General features: G+C 48.3%; 1 protein-coding gene across 2 annotated transcripts in view; it reads right to left on the bottom strand.

Moving 5' to 3' along the window:
* Positions 1–8,679: 8,679 nt before the first annotated feature.
* Positions 8,680–16,586, bottom strand: part of EXOC5 (exocyst complex component 5) — a 99,798-nt gene continuing 91,891 nt past the window's right edge. The window contains exons 17-18 of one of the 2 annotated variants that reach the window (XM_068129533.2): positions 16,370–16,472; positions 8,680–11,305 (exon numbers count right to left, since the gene is read on the bottom strand). In XM_068129533.2, the coding sequence (XP_067985634.2) occupies positions 16,407–16,472 (66 nt within the window). In that variant the 3' untranslated portion in view covers positions 8,680–11,305; positions 16,370–16,406. Of the gene's footprint in view, positions 11,306–16,369; position 16,586 lie in introns of both variants that reach the window. The other variant, XM_068129532.2, reaches the window with a different exon arrangement.

Here is a 16,586-nt window from a genome sequence, read left to right as displayed (position 1 = left end):
ACGGCCTCATCGTCATCCCAGCCAAATGCCACTTCGGCACGACGGCCGTTGATTTTTTGGGCCACCACATCACCAAGAACGGGGCCGTGCCGCTGCCAACCAAGGTCGAGGCCATCACCACGTTTCCGCGTCCCCGCTCCATAAAGGCCCTGCAGGAATTCCTGGGAATGGTGAATTTCTATCACCGCTTCGTGCCCCGCGCTGCTCAACTCATGCGGCCCCTCTACGAAGCCCTCTGGGGCAAGCCGGCCAAGCACGACATCGTCTGGTCCGCAGCAATGGACGCGGCCTTCCAAAGCTCAAAGCGGGCCCTCGCCGACGCAACACTGCTCGCTCACCCGGTGCTCAACGCTCCCATCGCCCTCACCACGGATGCCTCCGACTACGCAGTGGGCGCCGTACATGAGCAATGGGTGAACGGGGTTTGGCAGCCACTCGCATTTTTCAGCCGGCAGCTCCGGCCGAACGAGCTCAAATATAGCACGTTTGACCATGAGCTCCTCGGTCTACACCTGGCCGTTCGCCATTTCCGCCACCTCCTGGAGGGCCGACCCTTCACGGCGTTCGTCGACCACAAGCCGTTGGTTTACGCAATGGCCAAGGTCACGGAGCCGTGGTCGGCCCGCCAACAGCGCCACCTCTCCGCCGTGTCGGAGTTTACCACGGACATCCGGCACGTCACCGGCAAAAACAACGCCGTGGCCGACTGTCTTTCTCGGGCCAGCGCGAACGCGGTCCACCTCGGCGTGGACTTCGCGCTTATGGCGGCGGACCAAACCACCGACACCACGGTGCAAGCCCTCCGGGCGGCGGACACGGGCCTCCGCCTGGCCGACATCCCCTTCGCGGACACTGTCCTGCTCTGCGACGTCTCCCAAGGCCAGCCTCGCCCCATCGTGCCCGTTACCTGGCAACGCCGCATCTTCGCCTCCCTCCACGGCCTTTCCCACCCGGGCCGGAAAGCTTCCCAGAAGCTGGTGTCGGCGCGATTCGTCTGGCACGGCCTTCGACGGGACGTCCGCGATTGGACCAGCACCTGCACAGCCTGCCAACAGGCCAAGGTCCACCGACACACCCATGCCCCGCTGGCACCTTTCACCGTGCCCGAACGACGTTTCGACCACGTCAACGTGGATCTGGTGGGCCCCCTCCCCCCATCACGGGGGTTCACACACCTGCTCACGATGGTGGACAGGACCACCAGGTGGCCGGAGGCCGTTCCCCTCGTCGCCACCACCACCGCCGACGTGGCGCAGGCTTTCATCACCACCTGGGTCGCCCGCTTCGGCGCACCGGCGGACATCTCGTCGGACCGCGGACCGCAGTTCACCTCCGAGCTGTGGGGCGTGGTCGCCCGCAACCTGGGGGTCAAGCTCCACCGTACTACGGCCTACCACCCCCAAGCCAACAGGTTGTGCGAGCGATTCCACCGCTCCATGAAGGCCGCGCTCATGGCCGGCCTTCAAGATGGCGGTTGGGCCGACCGGCTGCCGTGGGTCCTTTTGGGCCTCTGCACGGCCCCCAAGGAGGACCTCCGGGCATCCACCGCCGAGCTTGTCTACGGCCAGGCGCTACGCGCCCCGGGCGAATTCGTGCCCGACGCTACCAGTCCCTGGTCCGCAGCTCACCAGCGCTCGGACCTCCAGGAGGCCGCCCGACGGTTTGCCCCCGTGCCAACATCCCACCACGGTGACCCCCAGTCCTACGTCCCCCCAGCGCTTCGCACAGCGGAGTACGTTTTTGTGCGTCATGATGCACATCGGGGGCCACTCCGGCCGCCGTACGACGGACCCTTCTGGGTCCTGCGACGGGACGACAAGTCGTTCGTCATCGACATCGGCAGCAGGTCGGACCGGATTGCGGTGGACCGCCTCAAGCCGGCGCACGTGGACATCGACCAACCGCCACGGTTGGGCCTTCCGCCGCGGCGAGGCCGCCCCCCGTCCATGGTGCCCCCCACTCGACCGCCCACCACCACACCGGACCTTCCCCCCCCCCCCCATGACCCGCAAGGGGTCGCTTCGGCCGGGTCATCAGGACCCCCGTCAAAATTGACCCTGCCGGTGCAAGTCGATTCTGGGGGGACGTGTGTAGCGGCTACCGCTGGGTTTACACAATCGCCTTGCACCTACCAAGGACGCGGAGCGATCACCATGCCGGGCTCGTCCAGGACGCCCGGGCAGGCCCGCGCTCAACTTGCCAGGCCTCGGCCGGGACGCCCGCTCTCGACTTGCCAGGCCGCGTCCGGGACGCCCGGGCATGCCCGCCCTCGACTTGCCAGGCCGCGGCCAGGACGCCCGGCCACGCCCCCTCTCGCCTTTCCCGGGCAAACGCTCCGGGATAATGTGTGTCTATATATTGCTGCCCGATAAACGGGCTTTTCAGAGTACCCGAGTTGTTTGGTGACAATAAAGAAACTCGGACGAATTCCAGCTTTTTGTCGCGTCCATTCTTCCGACTACGTGGGAGCACAGCTCCTTCAACATCGAGGTTTCTTCTTCATCATGACAGTCGGAGCACACAAATCCATACAATTCTACTTGGACTAAGGTATTGCCTACCCCCTACAAACGCAACACAGCCCCCGCCCCCCACCCCCCTGGAACCGTAGCTCCCGCAAGGTTCATTGCAGGCGCTACCATTCCAGTCTTAACACTTAGACTCACACTTAATTAGCCTATCAAATAAATCAGGAGGGCTGTGGGAAGCGAGCCTTAGCTACTTACCGATTCTCCTTATTGTTCTACCCCCTTAAGCAACTATTCACATTTCAAATATTTACAACGCTTGAAGTCCTTGCTCCTAACTCCTGGGGCAGGAAGAGAATGTCAACACACACAAAAAAAACTACCTCAACCACAAAACTTACCAAAAATTCGAAATTCAAAAACGTTTGTACAACCCCAGTCGACAGACCACATCCCCTGGTGGATGCCACAATACCCAACGTTACCTGCAGGGCCATCCCAATGTACCCCAAATTTCCACCGGCCCTGTCCTGGTTTTACAGGTGAGTGGCATGGCTCGGTGGATTTCTCCCTCATTCACTCACACAAATCCCACAACCATTCACACACATTTCAAAAATCAACAGAGCACTAGTCTCACCCCCTGCAAGACCATGGCATATATGTCATTACACATGTGTGTGTGTTTCTACTAGGCAGCGGGGAGGTACCGTACAAGCAAGATGGTGGGGGCGCTTCAGGCTGTAGTGCCCGCAGTTCAAAAAACAAGTCGCCCGACTTACGACTTCTTCACCCCCCCATCCAAATTACTCATGTCCCAATTTAAATGAGCAAGTACTGAAGCCTGGGACTGTACGCCTCTAGGCCTTACCTTTACCTTGATGTGCAGGTAGTTGCAGGTTGGTCGGGTCCAAGAGTGCCATCCACCCTACTGAATCCCAAATTCCCATGGAGCCAATCAATTTTTCTCAAATTGCTCTTTTTATCCCACTGTACTGGCAAGTATGTGGATCCGCCTCCTCCGGTGACCTTTACTACACTACTCACTTTGGCTACGACAGCTCTGCCCCTCTATTGTGCAAGAACCATCGGGATAAGTTGAGCAGCTGAAATGCCAACAGGGCCCATGAGTGTCCATAAGGGTGCGACCCACCATCCATCCTTCAGCCCCCTGCGAAGAACACAGCTCCACTAGCCCTAGCTGGCCAATGTGGTGAGCACCTGCTGCCAACTCCACCATTCCCAAGGCCTCGGACCTGGGGGGCACGGTCGCAGTGCGTGGCATCCACATCACGTCACCTGCACCTCTCACATCCCGCCAGTCCACTCACATGCAGCCCCTAGTGCTCACACACACTTGACCACGCCCAAGGTCTAGTTGACAGCCATGCTCCCCCAGGAGACTCAATCCCAGAAGACATGGTCCACACACCTCGGCCACCCACAGCACCACGTTGACCCCCAGACTACCCAACTACAGCTTCACAACCCCGCATCCAAAATATCGGCGCCGTCGCCCCCATGGCCAGTTGAAGACTGTGTTCTACTACGTTATCCATTTTTGTCCCAGCCTTCAACATTTTGGTCTAACACACCTGGATCTATAATGGTGTCACTGCTTTCCAGTGTCCACCACAGCTTCACAAAATTCACCCTGAAATTTGAATATAACTCTCAGATTACCCATGTCAAATATTTTTTTTTACAATTCGCTATCTTCACCAAAGAAGGGTGCTTCTCCATACACCTGCCAGCCGAGCATGGCCCCGTATGCTCGGCTCGTTCCAAATTCTCAATTCAATAATCCCATGGCTCTCTTCCCAAGCCGAGAGTCCACAAATCACAATGGATCATCTGTGGAAGATCATTCTCACACCATCATGTTCCACAGATGCCCCAATGGCTGTCCCGCGGGCTATAATCATACCTGTCCATGCAGTTCGACCCGCGTTCATAGATCAGCACAGCATGGCAGGTCACCACATGCTAACTGTCCTAGAGTCTCAGGGAGAGGCTGCCAGGACGCATGCCCGGGTGGTCACCACATCAGGCCCTTATTGGCAGTCCTGTGGTGTCGCCACCAAAGCGCGACCTACAACACCTCCCCCTAATGGTCCTCATTATACACCATCCCAGGTACCTGTGAGAAACCACCTCGGATCCCCCCGGAGGTCTTAACCCCCACCAGGGTCCGGCGACCCTGCCGGCCCGAGACACTCGCTCGGGCGGCGCCCCAATGGACAAGGGACGCCACACTCCACCAGACCCCCATGGGGCCCAGGCCGTACCATGACACACATTGTCGGACCCCAATTGCAAATCCTGCCAGCACAGCCCCCCAGCAACCCCCCCATGTGGTGTACACATAAACAACCTTATGCTGCAGTTTCCCTACATATTCCATTGAGATTTCTCCTACGCATCCAGAGTCCATGCTACTTCCTATGCAGTGCTACCTTTCCTATGGTATTCTTTCACCTACCCCCATAAACGTAACATTATATTCATCTGGGTTTTGAGATATTCTTGTATCAACAATTATTTTTTCTCATAACAAGATACCAATAAGATTTGCTGATGATTTCTAAAAGAGTTTTATATTTCATAACTTTTAGAAGTTCATTTTTATTTAATATTTTAATCAAGTCTCCATTTGTGGGTTTGGCAATATCAGCATAAGACCAATTATTCTTAATTAATAAATTCCCATGTCGATGTTCTAATTCATAAGGAATGTAATATCTAACACCCTTTTCTTGTAAGTATCCTTGAATACAAAAATTATAATTCTCTTGTAGTCTTCTCCCTGCCATTTATGTATAAAAAATTCATGTTTCTGAAATATATGAGAGATTAATATAATGACAGGTAATACAAAGAGTGTACATGAGATACGTGGTGTGGACAGTGTACATGAGATACTTGGCGTGGACACGGATACATGAGATACGTGCTGCGGACATGGAGTGTACATGAGATACATGGTGTGGACACAGAGTACATGAGTTATACGTGGTGCAGACACAGAGAGTACATGAGTTATACATGCTGTGGACACGGATACATGAGTTATACGTGGTGCGGACACGGAGTGTATATGAGATACGTGGTGTGGACACAGAGTACATGAGTTATACGTGGTGTGTACACAGAGCGTACATGAGTTATACGTGGTGCGGACAGAGAGTACATGAATTAGACGTGGTGCGGACATGGACAGTACATGAGATACATGGTGCTGACACAGACAATACATGAGTTATACGTGGTGCGGACACGGAGAGTACATGAGTTATACGTGGTGCGAACACCGAGAGTACATGAGTTATACGTGGTGCGGACAGAGAGTACATGAGATACGTGCTGCGGACACGGATACATGAGTTATACGTGGTGCGGACACGGAGTACACGAGATACGTGGTTTCGGAACTCGGATGCGACACGGGCGCGTTGGATCAAACGATCGTTTTGTTTCACTTTTCCGAAAGTGTTTGAGATTTAAATTTTATCGTCGGTTTTATTCGCTTGGGAAGCGGCGTGACGTCATGGTCCGAATTGCGTCGTTTTGCGGGTTTTTGGGTTATATCGTATCTATGGGTGTCGAGTGTAGGAATAAGAAGAAGAAGAAGAAGAATGAATAACTGAGGAAGAGGAGGAGATTATAAAGACGTGTGCGCGAGGTTCGCCATGTACGGAGGTCGCCAAGCGGGATTGACCCTCACTGGGGATAAGGGGACAATGACTCCGGCGGGCCTGGCCCCTCTGCCCCGCAGTCTCAGCGCGTTGCTGAATTCCACGGGAGGCTCATGGAGGGACGTTCAGCGAACCCACGCCCAGAGAAGCCGCATCCAGGACGAGTTAAGCCGGCGTGGGGGCTCGGACGGGGCTCATCGCGTCCCCGGCAAGGCAGTGAATCCGGATGCAGCTCTCGCTCTGCTGCGGAAAGAGATGGTTCGTAGCGGGGGGAGAGGAATAAGAGGACATTGGTTTTCACACACTTCTGTTTTGCTGCCACAAAACTTGCTTTAAAAAAAAAAATTCTAACTCCGGTGGCTTTTCCTGTTCATTGCATCCCCGATGAGCTTTTCCTGCTCATCACATTCCCTGGGGTGTTTTCTTGCTCATCACATCCCCCTTGGGGGCTTTTCCTGCTCATCACGTCTATCAGGGGCTTATCCTCTACATTGCATCCCCGATGAGCTTTTCCTGCTAATCACATTCCCTGGGGTGTTTTCTTGCTCATCACATCCCCCTTGGGGGCTTTTCCTGCTCATCACGTCTATCAGGGGCTTATCCTCTTCATTGCATCCCCGATGAGCTTTTCCTGCTCATTACATGCACTGGGGAGGTTTCCTGCTCATCACATCCCCCTTGGGGGCTTTTCCTGCTCATCACATCCCTCTTGGGGGCTTTTCCTGCTCATCACATCCCCCTTCGAGGCTTTTCCTGCTCATTACATGCACTGGGGAGGTTTCCTGCTCATCACATCCCCCTTGGGGGCTTTTCCTGCTCATCACATCCCTCTTGGGGGCTTTTCCTGCTCATCACATCCCCCTTGGGGGCTTTTCCTGCTCATCACATCCCCCTTGGGGGCTTTTCCTGCTCATCACATCCCCCTTCGAGGCTTTTCCTGCTCATCACGTCTATCGGGGGCTTATCCGCGTCATTTTGCGGCTTATCAGCGTCGTTTTGCTTATCCTGTTCATTGCATCCCCATGAGCTTTTCCTGCTCATTACATCCACTGGGGGGGAGGGGGGTTCCTACTCATCACATCCCCCTTGGGGCTTTCCTGCTCATCACATCTCTCAGGGGCTTATCCTGTTTATTGCATCCCCGATGAGCTTTTCCTGCTCATCACATCTATCAGGGGCTTATCCTGTTTATTGCATCCCCGATGAGCTTTTCCTGCGCATCACATCCTCTTGGGGCTTTCTTGCTAATCCCACTCAGAGGCACACCACTCCCCCCACCCCAGAGATTTCCCCCAATTCCAACGCTGTCCTTGGCCATCTTCCCATTCAGCCACTCGTTGCACTGTTTCCCATTATCCCACTCTCCTGGGGCTTTTCCCCAGTCATCCAACCCTCTCAATGCTTCGCCCCAGAATCCCTCGTCCTTCAATTCCCATTTATCAGAATCCTCCATACCTTTTCTTGCTCACACACATTCAACAAAATGGAACACGGATGCCATGTTTCGTCACTTCCACAACAAGACGTAGGTGTAATTGAACCATTTGTGGTGAAATCCAAACTCGAGCTCGGCTTTCTTTGATCATTGTCAGCAGAACATGACATTAAATATTTATTTTACATGACATTAAATATTTATTTTGAGTTAGTGCAGATGGGAAAAACGCACCACGGTCATCCTAAAGTGTAATTTGCACTTCCCTACTGAATGGGATTCAGGGTTTCCGTAGACACGGGCTCCCTGAGGCAGCTGCACATCCCTGAGCCCGCGGTTGTCACGTGGACACGGGTTTCCGATCCGTTGGGATTCGGGCAGTTTCAGGGTGCACGGGAAAACGCCATATTTGCTCCCATGTTGTGCTCCAGGTGGGGTTGCGTCAGCTCGACCTGTCCCTGCTTTGCCAACTGTGGTCGCTGCATGAAGGTGTGGAGGCGCTGCGGGCGGCGCTGCCGCCATCTTCACCTACTCCGTCCGAGCCTGGCTCACCGCAGGACCTGGATGTGAAAACGATGGATTTGCACGCACACGTCGTCGAGCCAGCATCCATTGCGAAATGCCGAGCTCTCAATGGCGAGCCCCCTGGTGCCCTCACACGAGCTGGAAGGGGGGGTATTTGGAGATAAAAGACCCCCGGACCCTCATCGTGAGTCGGTGCACCGATTGTTCTGCGCACGGGCAGTGACGACTGACTCCACACTTAGCTGTTTAATTTGAAGAACGGCAGGGAATTCCAACCCATGAAAGGGCTTTGTTTGTTTTCAGGAGGCCCAAGGTAACAAGACCAGACTCTCTCTCGTGTCCCCGTCCCACAGGTGGTACATACCGAGCCTCACGTGCCTAAGTTTTTAATTTTCCATACAGGAGCCTAATGCCATGTTTTGAATCACATATGGATAACCTTGGACTAAATATATGTGAAAAGTTTGTTTACAAACCGAGTGTTGGAGAATCGGATGGATAGGCGGTTAGGGCTGCTTCAGGAGCTTAGGGTGATAGGAAAACAAAAACACATTAATATCGTCATTTTGACTCAATTTATTGACATTTCGCATGCAAGTATATTGAACATGAACTTGAGTAATTTGTAATGGCTTTTGTACGTTATTTGTAAGGGGAAACCAACGGTGTGATCCTGCAAAACCAATTCGCAGGTTACACTTGTGTAATGGGGTGGGGGAAAAAAATAAAAACATTGTTAAATATGAAGAATGTCCGAGTAGAATTGTTCAATTTGAAGAATGTACGAGTACAATTGTTCAATTATTTCAATGTACGAGTACAATTGTTCAATATTTGAAGAATGTACGAGTACAATTGTTCAATTAATTTGAATGTATGAGTACAATTGTTCAATTATTTCAACGTACGAGTACAATTGTTCAATATTTGAAGAATGTACGAGTACAATTGTTCAATTATTTCAATGTACGAGTACAATTGTTCAATATTTGAAGAATGTACGAGTACAATTGTTCAATATTTGCAGAATGTACGAGTACAATTGTTCAATAATTGCAGAATGTACAAGTACAATTGTTCAATATTTGAAGAATGTACGAGTACAATTGTTCAATATTTGAAGAATGTACGAGTACAATTGTTCAATTATTTCAATGTACGAGTACAATAATTGTTCAATATTTGAAGAATGTACGAGTACAATTGTTCAATTAATTTGAATGTATGTCAATTATTTCAATGTACGAGTACAATTGTTCAATATTTGAAGAATGTACGAGTACAATTGTTCAATTAATTTGAATGTATGAGTACAATTGTTCAATTATTTCAATGTACGAGTACAATTGTTCAATTATTTCAATGTACGAGTACAATTGTTCAATTATTTCAATGTACGAGTACAATTGTTCAATTATTTCAATGTACGAGTACAATTGTTCAATTAATTTGAATGTACGAGTACAATTGTTCAATATTTGAAGAATGTACGAGTACAATTGTTCAATATTTGAAGAATGTATGAGTACAATTGTTCAATATTTGCAGAATGTACAAGTACAATTGTTCAATTAATTTGAATGTACGAGTACAATTGTTCAATTATTTCAATGTACGAGTACAATTGTTCAATATTTGAAGAATGTACAAGTACAATTGTTCAATATTTGAAGAATGTACAAGTACAATTGTTAAATATTTGAAGAATGTACGAGTACAATAGTTCAATTTGACGATTCATTTGAAATCTGCAAAAACAAGTCGAATCGCGGTGCTAGTTCTGAGTCCGTTTCTGAGATGAGGAAAGTTCTTGCTTGAACCTCGTCTCAAATGATGTTTTGACCTTAAATGGATGGAAAATTACAGTTTGCTCATGGACTCTGTCGTTTTGACCTTCAATGACTTGCCGTTTGGAACTGTTCGAGTGTGTGAGAGATTTTGATCATTCTGTTAGGGCAGCACTTGCTTCCTTTTACCTTCCCAGGTTATTGTAGACATTTATTACATTTGCAAAAATTGTGCAATTTGACCTCATCTCACTTCCCCCCTTATGTGGACAGATCCCCAAATGGCTGAATTTGGTGCTGTTTCAGTTAAATTATACCCAAAAATCAAATTTTGTTACGCTTGCCAAACAAGCAACAGTGAAACAAAACTGGCCAGGGAGACTTGCCGTGCATGCTAAACAGTGGCTGCTCCTGCAACCATGAAGAGTGCCTTTCAGGCCTGTGGGTGATGGAGGGAGGGAAATACCTTCTGGCGGGCAAAGCCCCATGGTTAAAAAAAGGAGAGAAAAAAAAAAAAAAGCACTTGCTCAGGAGGTACACCCCTGCATGGGTGAGCTACTAATGGCGTCCATATGTGTCCTACAACCGTGGCACGATGCCTTTCAACAGTTGCAGGAATCCCTGCTGCAAATGCCTTTTGCCAGTCTTTCAAATATAGAAACACTCTTTGTGTTAAGGATTGGTGTTGGGAATAACAGAGATGCTTTGGACTGATGTTCAAAGTTAAAATGAAGTTTTCCATTCCCCTCGTTGCCTTTTCACTGGAATAATAATGACGTCTAACCGTGCTAGGTAGCCCACAGGCCGAAAGCTTTGCCAATGCACGTTCAGAGCACAGAAGTGCTGTGTCCACAATCCAAGATAAGTGAAACCACTTGTTTGCTGTCCGCGGGCTCCCTAAGGCAGAGGATAAGTGTAACCACAAGAACCGTCCTTGAGAGGCGCACAGATGTTTTCTTGATTTGTAGCTCACCTGCTTACAAACTAGAAAGGTCTGACATAATTGTAGACCGCTTTCACAAAAAGACAAACGGAACACTCCAAAGCTGACAGTGGCAATTTGTATTATCTTCATAAAGGTCGTTATTGGGGAAAGTTTACGATTCCTGTGAGGTTTAACCAAGGTAACGTGCGTGTGTAATGCATGGTTTTGGCACAAAGTAAACAAAAGGAGAATCGCTTGAGTTTGGAGATAGACTGACGCCCTCAACTGAAGTGCCGTCCCAGACGGGTGGACTTGTAGTCGACGCGAAGTTGGACGAAGGCGTGCAGGACGTTACGATCCAGCGCCGTGAGCTGCTCTCCGGAACACATCTGCTTCAGGTTGTCTGGAGCCACCACCAGAAGGTTGCACAAGGCGTGCAGGCTATCGAAGAGCTGCACAACCAGTGGGATCTGCACAACGGAAAATACAGAGTATTTAAACTCCGATGTACTCCCAACACTTGTTCCGTCAAATCGTCCCAAGGAAGAACCACGTCTATTTGGTATACACAGTCATGATGTGGGAGCAGCTGACTGTACAAGTAACAAATTTTAATGAACCAGCATTTTTACATTCACGATGCCAAAAATGCATAAAATCACGATACACTACAAATCATTACCCCACACACAGGGGTGGCATTAGCCATTTTGGGGCCCCATGCAAAACGCAAGTGGCCCAGTTTGCCCCTGTGAGCACTTTGGTGTCTGTCGACAGTCTGTCTGACATCTATGTATTTGGTCGCTACTTATGCAATCTCAACCACGTAAGCTTGCCAAAGAGGGCCTACGGGTCATACAGAAAAGGTTGTAGCGACTTCATTTCCCCCTCCCTCACCAGGAGCTCCCAAGGTGGGACGATGCAAGTTATCTTCGTAAATGTGTGCCATGTTGCGCCGCTCCCGGTGGTGGTGGTAGAGGGTATTACAAGTGACTTCAGAAACATCAATTGTATCACGAGTAAGAGGGCTCAGTATTATTATCATCACACTAGCTTAGTGTCGCTTTAGACTCAACTGCAAAAAAAAATCTGGAGGGATTGCCATGTTTTATTGTCTTTGGAGGGATTGCCATGTTTTAGTCTTTCTCCACCTTGGAAAGCTGCATATATAGCAGCTTGAGCATCGTTCCACCTTATTGTGGCATTTTAATGGCGTAGCCCATAGGGCAATGCCGTCTGGCACAGCGTTTTTCTGTCCGTATGGTGTATGTCCCTTCCGCCAGCATTTTGCAGGTTTATTCCCTTTAAAATTCGTCTTCTCTGCAACCATTGGTCGGATTAACACTAAATTTTCACCATAGGAGCGCTTCCTGTATAATTTTAAAAATGATAGTTATGGAGTCATAGGTCACGGGGTACATGCGCCATCTTGAAAAAACCCGAAAAACCTTGCATCTCTATATCTTTGAAACCGCACCATTTAAAATATTGAAAGGTGGCTCATTGTAAAGTACTCCCCATGTGGAATAACATATCTTAATGATGTCATCGGTGCCTTCATTTTGACGTCATTAATCGACAGGAAGAACGCTTGATCCGATCAATATGAAATTCATTCAGCATGATCAAGGGATAAATTGGTCGAGAAAAAAAAAGTCATCGGTCATATGGTTTGGCAGCCATATTTTTACAGCGTAGCCCGTAGACCAATGCCATCTGGAACAGCATTTGTCGATATGTATGTCCCTCACAAACGTCCACCAATCAGAGGTAAGGATCTGGTCACATGACAGGGGCACAGCACATCCTCCATTCAGCAGATCCAAGCCTGGCTATGCCGCTGCTAGACTGAGTCTTGTTCCAAGGCCACTTCAAATGACAAAAGTATTAAGAATAATGATAATAGCATAATAATTAATATTACATTATTGCAAAAGAATAATAACAATATTAAGAAAAATTGGCAGTAATAAAAATAACAACGTGGTCTCCCCTGGTCACTCCTGTAGATATATTTTAAATTATTTGATGCGATTAGAATAACGGTAACCCCCCATAATCTCACTCGACACCGCCAGCCGTAAACACAAACTCTCACAAGCAGATCCAGGGGCGTTCCATTATCGATCAGCTTGCTAGCGCTCGCCAAGTCAGCCGTTCCTTGACCGTTTTGTTGGAGTGGTTGCTCGAATGCTTAAGGCACTTGGCGATGCACTCGACACGCTGCTTGGTAATGGAACACACCTCAGCACATGTGCTGGAACGAGGGCCCTTTTCTGGTCCTGATATTCTGCTTGTGCCATGAAAAAAGTTAATTTCGGTAGTCGTGTGGGGGGTCCCTTGTTATCGGGGGGCCCCGTGCAATTGAATGGGATGCATGACCCTAACGCCTCACCGCTGCCCGCGCACGTGAAGCGAAAAGCGAGGTTAAGCAATTAGTTCACGTCTGCCTGTCCCTGTGTCCACAATAATCAGTTTATGAGCAAGGAATGACTTGATTTCAATTTAATGTTATATTTTGAACACAAAACGGAAAACAAACCTACCTGTAGTTTAACAGTACTTTGACTTTGTCCTGATTGCACGTGTGCAAAAAGGAGTGAGATCTTTTTTTTCTTCTCTACTCTGCCTGGGCAGTCAAACAAAATTGAAAATCAATCCTTCTATTGTGAGGAAGTAACCTCAATGCTGCACAATAGGGCTGTTCCCACGCATCAACTAGCAAGGCCTGAAATCTACCCTCTCACTATAGGATTGGGATGCCATGTCCGCAGTAACTATTGAATCCACCTGGGAATACTTCGACAAAAGCTTGTAAAGGGACTCCTTGATTTGCGTTTCTAAAAAAACAATGTAAAACGTAAATGGAAAAAGATTTTCCGACAACGTTAGAAATTGAAGATATGTTCCTGAACGGATATTTCTGGTCGTCATCCAACTCCAACCTAAGTAAAGACAGTAACTATTTAAACACAGTTCCTGAAAATAAATACCAAAGACATAATAACTAAATCAATAAAGAACGTAAATGAATGTATAAACTAGACCAGCACTTGGTACAGCATATACCTCCACCAGGCTGAACAGTTTACGTTTTGTATCCCACTGATGAGCCGGATCCGGATTCGGATCTTCACCAAAATCGAATCAATTCGTCCTTCTCACACCCAACCTGTTGTCCAGGTTTCATCCGAATCCATCCACGATTTCTTTGTGCTATATATAATTTTTGGCCCATCTCTCAATGGTAAAGAATCACTTAAAAAATTATAGTAGCTGGATCCAGATCTTCACTAAAATCTAATCATTTTGTCTGTGCTACACACCCATCCTATCCACCAAATTTCATCCAAATCCGTCCATAACTTTGAGATATCCTGTATCTGTATACAGACAGACAGGGGTGAAAACATAACCTCCACCCACTTGAGGTGGTGGAGGAAATGAATAAATTACAGGCGCTTTGAAGTAAATGTGTATGTTATACCGCACTCACTCAAAATATGTGGTGTGCAGCGAGTGTCGAGGCTTGGGAGGTGCGGGTGGAGAGGATACTGAAACGATGAGGTACTTGATTTTATTTTGGCGGCGTTATTAGTAATTGTCCTCAGTGGAGGGAGGAAGGCTGAGCACACAGACAATATTCACCAAACGCTCGAATCGCTTCACCACATCAATTTTGATGTCCAAACTAATAGCTTTTGAGCCAACCTTGTGGGAGTCTCAGCTGGAGTACTTGAGGGTAATTTAACACTCATGATGAAGGGGTTTGGCAGAGTTTGGCACAAAATAATATTAATGAAGGACTGGCGATACCTCTCACGGGTACAGTACAGACCGCATGACAGGGTGAGAGAAGTCGTGTACTGCGCACCGCAACTCACACTTCCATTGTGTGCCGGCACAAAATTAAAAACAAAATTCTGGGTAAAAACAATAAACCCGTTAATTCTAAAATTGAGGCGTAAATAGAAAATTGTTCAGTACTTTGTCTAAAGCGTCAAGTCAAAGAAACGTAAATAGAATGAGTGCAAATGGAGGACCATGTTTAACTCGTGCACCGTGCTGCTGCGCCATGAGATGTAACCTTGAGCAGTGCAGAGCTCTTGTTTCTGCACGACCAACCCAAGCATCACAGACCAGGGTGTACATGACCACTCGGCCGTTTGTACACATGATGAAAGGAAAATGTAAAATGTAGACTCACAAAATGGCGGACGGTTTGCCTGCCCTTTTTGTCTCGATTTTAGACCTTGTAACGATGTGCAAGTAACAAAGTAAATAATATTATAACAAGCAACTAAACACTGTCCAATACACTATTGTACGGTGCAGTGCCACTCCCACACAACTGCTTTCCATTCCCTCAGAGTTTGAAATATATATATATATATATATATATATATATATATACATATACAGTGTGACCCCGTTATAACGCGATCGTTGAGGTCCATAAAATGTCATCGCGAAAAAAGCGGGGTCGCGCTAAATCGGGGTTCAAGAAAATCAGCGTTCAAACTGACCCAATGTTGACCTAACATCCTAAAACAACAAATAAAAACATTCAAGAATATTAGCAATCGTCATTTACAGTTTATTTCTTTAAAAAAGTGATCGAGTGTTCCTTGCTTGAACGTAGCATGTCGCTGGCTGCGAGCGAAATCTAGAATGCTTCTGAGTTGGAGTATTTTTATGTGGTCCACCTCTTGGGTCTCCAGCCAACGGAGGCTTGCCTCGAGGTGTTCAATGGCTTCAGACACTTTTGGGGGTGGGGGTGGAGGCTCTTCATTATCATCTTCTTGTGGCTCGAGAACCGGTACACTTGCATCCGCCGGTGCTATAGTTACGTTACGGACGATCTTGGCGTCCGTCAGGTGCTCATATGTTGGGCATTCGTCGTCGGCAGAGTGCCACTGGTGTAGCTCTTCTTTGCTCCATTCAGACATTGGAAGGCCTTCTGAGCGAGCTTGAACAAACCACTCGTACAGGGAGTCAACGAGGCTGACATCTTTGGCTGTCTTCAGGCGTTTGGCTTTTAGTCCTGCTTCTTCTTCAACTTTGCAAAGTGACGCACGTAACTTTTCTTCTCGAGATTTCCAGCCACGAAGTGTCGATTCTGGTATCCCGAGGTCTCGTGCAAGTTGAGTTTGACTTTTCGTCTTGATCGCGTCAAGTGCGTGAAGCTTATCTTTCACAGAAAAAGATTTTCTTTTTCTAGCAGTTTGTTCCATTTCCGGAAGAAGTTCCGGAAAGAGCAAAAAAAAAAAGGTCCAATGACTCATCGCGTTATATCCGAATTCGCGTTAAATCGGGGCGCGTAAAATCGGGGTTTCACTGTATATATATATATATATATTTAAATGCAACTAATTATACGCTTATATTATGAAATTTGTATTTCATTCTTTCCTCTTCGCGAGGGCCAAGATTAAGAATCTCAAATAAACAGTGGATTGAGTCTCCTTATTAACGTCCTTGAGTAAAGAAATGACACCAGAATATGAAACCACAATCCCCCACATCCCCCAAACCTGGAAGTCATCGGCGGACTTGCGGTACTCGTTGAGGTCACAGATGGCAAGCATCCCCCCATTGGAACTGTACACAAATTGCTGGAGATGTTCCAAGATTAGTCTGTGGAAGCGCAAACCGAGTTCAGTCAACACCGCCTCCACGTTCTTCCCATCCATGGATCGGCGCACACGCTCCACTTGGTGTCGAACATACGTACATACTTTCGCACATGCC

The sequence above is a fragment of the Myxine glutinosa genome, chromosome 9, assembly GCF_964187855.1.
Source record: "Myxine glutinosa chromosome 9, kmMyxGlut1.1, whole genome shotgun sequence".
In the NCBI taxonomy this organism is placed as follows: Eukaryota; Metazoa; Chordata; class Myxini; order Myxiniformes; family Myxinidae; genus Myxine; species Myxine glutinosa.
This window is presented reverse-complemented; position numbering and strand designations above follow the sequence as displayed.